Below are 9973 nucleotides of genomic sequence, written 5' to 3'. Positions count from 1 at the left end.
CACTGGCTGAGCGTGGTGCTGACAACACCAAGTCAAGGGTTAAGATCCCCTTTCCGGTCATCTTTAAAAAAAAAAAGAAAGAAAAGAGAAACTTTTATGAAGCTGAACCTCTCACGGAATAGTATTCTCTAGAAAGACTCCACAGAATGCTGAACTACTAGCTAAAAGCCACATTTTTCAACACAGCATTTTGCCTGGACACAGTCACACTGTCTGCCATGCCCAATGTCCTTTTCTATTTAAAATCGCTTCCACCTTACTCATGCCAGGCACGGTTCAAAAACCCGTGCCTGTTTTCTTTGTCTGGAACAGTGCCTGAGTGCAAGAGCCCTGACCTGTGTGGTCCCTGCACACGCCCACAGGCAGTACAACCAGGAGGCCCAGGCCACAAGGTTCTCCCCAGTCCAGCTGACAGTAGTTCGCTAAGCTAAGCCAAATGGCTCCTTCCCTGATTTAAACTAGAGCTGAAATTTTCACACTCCACTTGTACCATGGAACACTTTTTTCAAGTGAAAACTTCCCTAGGCGTCAATGTGTAAAACAGAGCAATGTGGGGTGCTCTGGTTAAAAGGGCGGTAGGACTGCCAAGTCCAGAGTATTTCCTGCATTTACCCACTCAGTTCTCCCACATACATCTTCCACATTCCTTAGACTACCTAGAAATCCTGGAACTAACGTTACAGAAACCCGAGACCAGAAGATATTTAAGAAACTGGACAATCAGGAATGAGAAAGCAGCAAGCAGCACAGCACAGAGAGACAGCAAGAGAGAGCCCCTGATGCTGCAAATGATGGATGGCAAAAGACCTCGGTCTCCGGAGTGCCTCAATTCCTAAGTGTTTTCCAGTTCCTCTTCTAAGCCATGGGCATCCTTATAATAACCGGTACACTACCAATCCCCTCTGGTGGCTGAGTGTACCTGGATCCAAGAGAGCCTCACCTACCCAGGCTCTGAGGAGGCTTTCCACCCTGACCTCAGACCCTCCCAAGCTTACTCACCCCTCTCTCACCTCCCAACCACAGGCATTCCTGCTTTATACCCTGGACATTCTGAACTCTTCTTCAGCCCCTGAACATGCCAATCACCTTCCACACCTCTGCTCAAGACAAAGACCCCTTTGCTTAGAATGCTCCCTCTTCCTGCCTTCAACACTTGGAAAAATTCTGTTTGCTCTTTAAGAGTCAGCTTTTCAAGGGTACCTCCTTCTGCAAACATTTTCCCAACCTCTCAAAGCCACAAAACAATCTTCTCTCCTCTGGTCGCCGACAAGATTTTAGTGCCACTGGTAAAGCATTCATCCCACTATATTACAAATAGATGAGATCAGGGCTGCTAAGGGGGAGTTGCTTGTTTATTGTTGCAATTCTAGGGCATAGCAAATAGTAAGGGATAGATCCTCACTGATCTGAAAAGTCACTTAGTGCATATTATGCACTCAGCATTGTGGGAGGCATAGGCAAAATAGTCTTCTGACTAACAGTCCAAATCAATCCACAATGAACATACTGGGGAAAATACCCATCTCTATTTTAGCTGCATTTTTAATCCCACTGACTACAGAATTTAAATAAAAAAAAAACCATCTTCCCGTCATTCATCTCAGAGAGCTGGTTCACAGGCTTAGATTCAAGGTAATTCTGTAATGCTCTATTCCTGTCCAGCTAACCAGCTGCTGAAATTGCATCAGACAATTTCCTCTTCCAGTCCTAGGAGAACAAACATTACCGAGGGCAGGGTGTTAATAATACCTACAAAATCACGGTCCATCTGATAAGAAACATAGAAACGGTTTTTCAAAAAAATTGCTTACAGAGAACTGCAGCAGGTTGTGGGACACAGGGAACAAAGCAGAGACTGAAACTACATATTCTCATTTAAAAACAGTGTCATAAATCTCAGCCAGAATGAACAGTTTAATTAAAAAACACAGCAAGCAAACAGTGGAGCTGACAGTGGGAGCCTTGTGATTTGGGCACCAGCACTGACATGGACGTGTGTTAAACCAAAGGTACTGTCCTTTCCAGATGTTCTGCAACAGCCCATATCTATCCTTGAACCCAAGAACCCAGGGAAAATCACTCTTAATCACCCAATCTTCAAAGGCTCTGGGTCTAAAAGGACGAGAGTAAAAAACAGGAACAAATGAAATCTAACACACTGTACTTTGTTTTAATATTTGGAGTTTATTTTGTAATTAAGATTTTAAATTATCAAAATCATACATGCTCATAATAGAAAAAAGTTCAAATAGGAAAATGAAAACTAAATGTCTCTTTCCTAGATTCAGATGAATTAACAATTATTGAAGTTGGGTAACTAACAACGAACTAACCATTGTTGAGGCTAGTAGGTGTGAGTTCGCTATGCTGTTCTATCTACTTTGGTATATATTTGAAGTTTTCCTCAACCTCTGCTTTCCAATATAATATTAATGTTGCTTATGTATTCTTGCAGAAATCTACATGTGTACAAATGTATGGCTATATATATATATATATACATATATATATATATATTTTAACATGAAATAGGATCATAATACACATTGCACGTAGTTTTCCTTCAAGAAGATAATTGCTTTCTCCCAGCCTGACTGGAACAATAGAACAAATACACACAGGAATAAGACGGAAGGAATATAGAACTGGTTCATGTAAACAGAGCAAGGCGATTCTGGAAATCCAGAAGGAAGAGAACACACACACACACACACACACACACACGCACGCGCGCGCACGCACTCTCTCTCTCTCTCTCTCTCTCTCTGCCAAAAGCTGCAGTAACCACTTTATAAGGTGGTTATGCCAAACGTTCCACTAGAAAGTCCTTTTCAGGAGGCTGTCAGCAATGGCTCCAAGAATCAAGAACAAAGTCACAGTCATAATTTCTATACAGAGCCCTTTCAGGGCTCATGTCAAATCAGTACAAAGCAAAGTCTCATGCAAGCTGTGTGTATTGTCACTGCAATGAATGAGATGGTAAACAACCAAGAAGAAAGCATGTTTCATTCCAAATCTCATATATTATGAACTATCTTTGAAATCACGATGGAGAATTAGCAGAAATGATAACAGCAATGCCTTACATCTGAATGGAGCCATATACTATCAGAGCTGACCTAACAATATCCCAGTGAACCCAGAAGGCAACGTCATACTCTTTTTGTAGATAAAGGAAGGGAGCTCAGAAAAATTGAAGTGGCTGGCTCAAGTCATGTTTTGAACAAGGAGCAGTCAGGACTTGAACCGAGCTCTTCTGATTTGTGTTTAGACAGTTTTCCACATCCTCAAATGTTAAATGGCAAACGCACCTGTCTTCTGCCTATTTTATGTTCATATAGCCTAAAAAGAAGAAAACATTCTAGTTATGCCAAAGTGCCACAATAAAGGTGAGAATTTATGCAATTCACACATCACACAGATTTTGCTACCAGGATAAATACAGATGGGGCTCACAGAAGTGCCTACAAAAGTAGTCATCACATTGGTCTTATGTCTGCATTGAGCCAGTGTTGTATGAGTCATGTACTTAATGATTTCCTGGGGGACAGGAGATGGGCCTGCTGAGTTACACTATCCCAGAGAGTCAGCATCAGTACACGTGGAACATATAACAAACACTTTTAATGATGTGTACATAAAAGCTCATGAGGCCCTCTTCATCTCTCATCTCATCCCTGAGATAAAACATAAACACAGGGTCAAGATGGGAAGGTCCCTAAGTCAGCCCTCCTTATCACACTAGACCTGAAATTTTCACTTAATTCTTGCCCACACGGGCTCTCTCCCTGAGGTCTCCGGTTCTCAAGGAACAAAGAGCAATCACATCAGATGTTGATCTCCAGCTCCCATCTATTCCTCTGATGAGTCAGGAGAACGGTGCTCTCTTCTTGCTTGTAAAGCACCTTTCCAAGAAGCACCAAGATCTTTTTTTCTTTTTTTTCAAACAGGTCATTATTTGTTTACACATCATACCCAGAAGTATCAGGCCTCTAATTGCCATTTTACAGGTGAAAAAACAAACCCAGAATAGTTCAGGGAACTTGCTGAAGACAGTGTGACTGACAGGACCAGCAGTGGTGGTCCTTGCTGTCCTGGCAGAGTACTGGGCTCTCTCCGCTGTTAGCCCCTGTTCCTGTCATGACCCTCTGTAGTGAGAGGATGCTGCACCCTGACTCCTTCCTTCCACAGCACAGGGACTCTCTCTTCACTTAGAACAGTGGTTCTCCCTTCCTCCACCCTGGGTCCCCGAGATCTAGCACAGGGGCAATAATTGGTTATTTAGGTGGCAGCAAGTGGGGGAGAAGAAAAGAAAGTATAGCTTCCAAGTAGGACTAAGGGACTCAGTTGCATTAATCAGCCAGTTAACTTCCTGCCCCACTATTCATCATTCACTCATAGCAGAGCTGTGGAGTCAGGCAGCCGGAGTTCAAATCCAAGTTCCATTCACTGTTTGCTGTGTAACTTTGGACAAAGCACTCAACTTCTAGGTGCCTTGACTTTCTCATCTGTAAAATGGGAATAATACAGTATGTCTCATAGGGTTATTCTTTGGATTGAATGAGAGACTCTACGTAAATACTCAACACACAAAACTTTCAATAAGGCTGGCCCGTTAGCTCAGTTGGTTAGAGCATGGCACTGATAACAACAAGATCAAGATCCCCATACCAGCCAGCTAACAAAACAAAACAAAAAATATATCAACTCTTACTGCTGTCATTATTATTTATGTTAATATATCTTATTGCCAGATTTTGCCAGAAGCACCATCAAAAAGCCACTAAATATACATTTCAGTTACTTTTTAAAACAAATACAGTCCTGAATCATGGAACAATTGGGGTGGGCTGGCAACTACCGGAGAGACTTGGCTGTCCTCTTCTGTTAAACGATTAGAAAGATAGCCCTGCAGATGGAGTGGCAGGTTAAAGAACAGAAAACTCAAGGTGGAGAGAACTCAGACATCCCTCCACACACACTGAGGCCCTGCTTCCTCTGAGGTCGCTAGAATCAACCTCACCCCTTCAACGGTGCCAGCCAAACTCATAACTAAAATCACTGAATTGTTTTAACTGGGAACAACGATCAGGCATTCTAGTTCCAGCTCTCACTTGATTTCACTGTTTTACAGATGGAAAAACTGAGACTTAGAAGTTAGCTGACTTGCCCAAGTTTTCCCAGCTGGGTCTTAAACCTTGACCTCCTGTTACCAGAATAATTTTTGAGTTCCACTGCAGGAACAGAGGCTGCTAATCTAGAGCTTTATCCAGGAGTGGCCCACTGATGAGAGAGCTGGCCTTGATTCTGTGACAGCCTTGCAAGCCATTTCTGGTAACACCAGACTGTACTCACAGTTGAGAAAGACACTGCATTGCAACCAAACGTTTAGTGTAGAAACTGGAAATAGTCTTACGGCCAATTTTACTCAAAGAAAACAAATATGGAAAGATCAAGTACAAAAACATCATTAAATAATAACGAAAAGTGTCCAATATACTCCCCAATGGAATAAAAAAAATACACACCAGGTGATCTGCAGACTGGGGCAGAGATTCCAAGTCAGGTGAGAGCAGTGATTCTAAGACTGCCAGCATCAGAATCACCTGGTGGGCTTGTTAAAATGCAGGAAGCTGGGCCCTACCTCCATCCTTTCTAATTCAATAGGTTTAGAGTGCACCCAAGAATTTGCATTTTCAACTACTAGGCGACGTTGATGCTGCTGATTAGGGACCACACTTTGCAAACCATTGGGTTAAAATGAAACAGAGCCAACATGATGTTAAGGAATAAAAAAAACAAAAGGATGATGGCAAGAGGTAGGGAAGAGGAAGGAGCGAGCCATTAGGTGAAAGCTGCTCAAGCTGATCTATGCTGGGCTGGGTGTGGTCAAGGTGGGACATGGCCTGCCCCACCCTACATGCTCCCCAGTGCTGAAGTGCCCTCTTCAGGGAATGAGAAACCTGTGGGTCTAAGGCCTACACCTTGCAAAAACCATAAAAAGCTGACAAGTGAACTAACTCCAGGGCCAGTCTTTCTGGTGTGATTTTTTAGGCCTCTCTTGTAGATACACTCCTTTAAACACATCTCCCTATCTGCTTGCCGATGCTCCTCTTTGAGCAGGGGCATGGCCTCTCCTTCCAAAAAGAAGGCATAAAAGGCATTTAAAAAAAAAAAAAGTTGTTGACTGAGGAACAAGCTCACTCATATAAAATGTGATAAGTTAATCAGCAAGTATAATTGATGGTAGGTATTAAATCTGTTTCCACTTTGATGAGGAGGAAATTTAAAGTAGGAATGCCCATGATTTAGAAGGAAAGAGGAGGAGGATCTTGTCCCACTGGTGATGCTGTTAGGAAAACATAGAAAAATGGTCAGGGCCCCTCAAATGTTCAAAATCTTGCCAAGCACTTGATGTAAATACCTTATTTCTGCCTCTGTCCTCTGTGAATGCTATTCCCTTTTCAGGACATGCTCCCCCACTTTTCCTATCTGTCCACCAAACTCTAGCTCATCTTACCCTTCTTCCTTGATTTCTTCTCTCATCCAGCCAAATATGACCTAGTTTCCCTGACTCCTCTATGATCTATTTTCTACAATGCTCATGTTTGTCCATATATTATTTTGTATTGCTTTACTCTTCTTTGCATTAATTCTCTCTCCAACTATACTACAAATTCTACGAGTAAAGAACCATCTCATTCTTCTTTCATATTTCCCAAACACTCCGGGATGGGGCTAAAGGTAAATGACACTCAGCTAAGATAAGGGTTTGGGTTTTCACCTTTGTTTAAAGTTGGACAGAAAGAAACCATAGCATGGTACAGAATGCTTGAGCCTCTAGTGTTGGGCCCTTTAGCGGCTGTACACTCACCCAGATTGAACGTAACTAGCAGTACTTCAAAATGTTTCTGCTATAGCCTGTCTGTTAAAATGAAATGATAACACCAGGTCTGTTGGGAAAGTGGAATAATTTAATCAGGCCCCCTCGTCTTAGGTCCAGTTGGGGGTGGTGCAGTGCATTCTTTGTAAGCAAGTTGTGTGTGGGTGGAGTTAGTGTGGGCGGCACCACCACTTGGCTGGCATTGACTGCCTTGGGTGTCCACCCCACATGGCCATGCTCTCCAGACTACAGCTTCCAAGGACCTTTTTGCCAGTTACCTAGCTCATAGACCTGCATGTGAAGGGTTTGTGACCCAGTCTGTAAACAGATTTGAGGGGTCTGTGAGCTCCAGACCCAGCCCTAGTGTGACAAGGTCAAGGGTTCAGATCCCCATACTGGCCAGCTGCTAAAAAACACATATACAAAAAAAAAGGAGGGAAGGAGGGAGTGGTAGGGCTGGCCGGTTAGCTCAGCTGATTAGAACATGGTGCTGATAACACCAAGGTCCAGGGTTTGATCCCTGTATGGGCCAGTTCCCAAAAAAATAACATAAATGAACAAATGTTTGGATCACCTGTGTGTCTGGTTGGTTCCCCTAGATAAGAAATGTTAAATAACCCTTTCCTCAGGAAGAGCCAGGCTACTCTTTACAGAATGTGTATACAGCAGGGGTTCTGGGCTTTAGCTCAAGCTCTGTCTACTGTCAGGGTCCAGGCAGGTCTGGAAAGGTGTGGCTGAGGACAGTGGACAAGGCCCTCCAGGAGTCAACTGGACGGCTCAGCAAAGGAATCAGACCATGAGGAAAACTGGTAGAAGGCCACGGTTTCTGGTCAGCCCCAAGGACAAGGAGCCAAAACAGAAGGTGCTTCTGTTCACTGAAGTTGTGTGAGGGAGAGTCGGGGGGGCAGAGGCAGCCCTGCTGTGGGGACAAGGTGACAAAGCACACACACAAAAGGGAATACTGAGTCTCAGGTGCAGTGACAGAAACACACACACACATACCCACAAACACCAGTAGGCAAAAACCTCACAAGATGGGCTGTTAAGAAGCATCCATGTCCTGGCCAGCTGCCAAAAAAATAAAGCATCCAAAACCACTGCACATTAAGCATTTTGGGAGCTAATTATCCCTTACTCAATGCACTTATATCCAAATGTTTAGACCACTTTTTGTACCCAGTGTAGACATCAAACACACTTGGAATCATGATTTTTTGTTTTTATGACTAACAGAAGGTAAGTAAAATAAAACCTGAAATAAACTCAAAAAACCTACAAATTTATATTTCACTTATGACTATATAAAAAACAAAAAGATTTCTCAGGGCTACATAATAAAATACTCTTTTACATATCCAATACCACCCTCACAAAAATCTTCATGGACTCAACTGTCAGAGACACAGCCTGTGTGAAAAGAAACTGCTGGTAATCTATATATTGGCTTATTCTACGTTTACATTTTCCCTTTCTTAACATAGTTCCTCTGACTCCTGCAGGTATTTAATACATTTATAGCCAAATATTCAGGCTACCTGTTTACTAATGTAGTCCTGAACACACTTGGTATATATGTCTGTACTGAATGAGGCTTCGGTAGATACAACTTCATATATGGACCCACACCTATCTGGATCCCCAGGTCACTCAAACTGTTTGAGGATCAGAAAAAAAAAGAGAAAAGGGGCCCCAAAGTCATTATCAACACCCAAGAGGGAATCATGCCAAGAGCATGAGAGAGAAAGACTCTCAGTGGTAATTCTAGATTTTCCAGTTTTCCATATGTCTGAGTCCCAGTGAGATTCTACATAATAATAAATCCACATTTCCCATGCTTAGTGCATTATGGCTTATAAATTACTTCCACATACTATACTTCATCTCACTTGATTTTGCAAATAACCATGTGCGGTAGTTAGGTCATAATTAACCCCCGTCTACAGATGAGAAGGTCTGCTCTGGTGATTGGAATTGGTCAATAATAGTTTGCAAATACCAAAGCCACATATAACACCTAGAATTTAAGATTTCTCACCAAGTCTCACACTTGAAAGAGTACATTCAATTTCTGCCTGGTTGCAATTGGTTACCTCAATGACTGTATCTGATGTGCTGTTTTGTATATTTGTGTTTTTCATGAGTCCTCCATTACTTTATAATTTTCTCTATAATGCCCTACTTTGCTATGGTAGAAGGGCAAGTATTCAAACACTGCTGATGATTATATAAAGAATCTGAAAACTTACCAAACTCTATTTACAGGCCCAAGAATGCCTAGCATGGTTCCAAACACCTGTGGCTACTTATGAAATACAGCACTCATTAAGCCAAAGACAGTACCTTCTAAAGATAGCTAGGTAACTAAAGATCTGATCAGCTCTCACCCACATTCTCCTGACAGCTGTTATTTGAACTGGCGTGGCACTTGGCAACAGCTAAAAAATCACACTATTAATTAGACTACCAGAGGCAAGGTAGGGAAGCTGAAAAAGGAGTCTTTGGAAATCATTAAGATTCTAGAAAACCTTTGAAAGACTTTTCTTAATTTAACATCTGTCTATGCTACTACACCTGTCTCCAATATCTTTCCATCCCAGCATTTGTTTTATTGTGTGCAAGATGCTAGGAAGCAAAGCCCACATGACAAACTCTTACTCCAGGCATTAAAAAGTAAATGATCCTTGTATTCTGAGAATTAGTGGGTTACTGTCATGGTTTTCAAATGAAGCCCTGGCATCTATTTTAGCTTAATGATCCATCCCTTGGTGACTCTCGTTTATACCACAGTTACATCTGCCCTAGAGAATTCTAAGTTAACTATCTGATTTGTTCCTCCCTGAAGCTTAAAATGTCCTGTAAATCAGTCTCCATTTATCAGATCTTTAATTTTCCCAAACAGCAATTCAAGTTCTCAATTTCTTTTTTTTAAGGGAGAAACTGCAGGCAGCAAATGGAACCACCCCAGAATAAAAAGTATTAATACTAAAGTAATAAAAGATGCATTTTAATCGAGACATAAAGTAAACCAAGGAATAGGGGTTTGCATTAGTTTTTTTTTTTTTTTTTTTTTTTTTTTTTTTTTTTTTTTTC

General features: G+C 41.9%; 1 protein-coding gene across 1 annotated transcript in view; it reads right to left on the bottom strand.

The window, feature by feature from the left end:
* The window catches only part of LOC103597978 (DEP domain-containing mTOR-interacting protein-like), a 143238-nt gene that overhangs the window by 100944 nt on the left and 32321 nt on the right, over window positions 1–9973 (bottom strand). Inside the window, exons 6-7 of the mRNA XM_008581876.1 lie at window positions 7728–7751; window positions 808–832 (exon numbers count right to left, since the gene is read on the bottom strand). Of these exons, the coding sequence (XP_008580098.1) occupies window positions 808–832; window positions 7728–7751 (49 nt within the window). The remainder of the gene's footprint in view (window positions 1–807; window positions 833–7727; window positions 7752–9973) is intronic.

The sequence above is a fragment of the Galeopterus variegatus genome, unplaced genomic scaffold, assembly GCF_000696425.1.
Source record: "Galeopterus variegatus unplaced genomic scaffold, G_variegatus-3.0.2 Scaffold2482, whole genome shotgun sequence".
In the NCBI taxonomy this organism is placed as follows: domain Eukaryota; kingdom Metazoa; phylum Chordata; class Mammalia; order Dermoptera; family Cynocephalidae; genus Galeopterus; species Galeopterus variegatus.
Note: the sequence above shows the minus strand (reverse complement) of the source record. Positions and strands in the feature narration are given on the sequence as shown.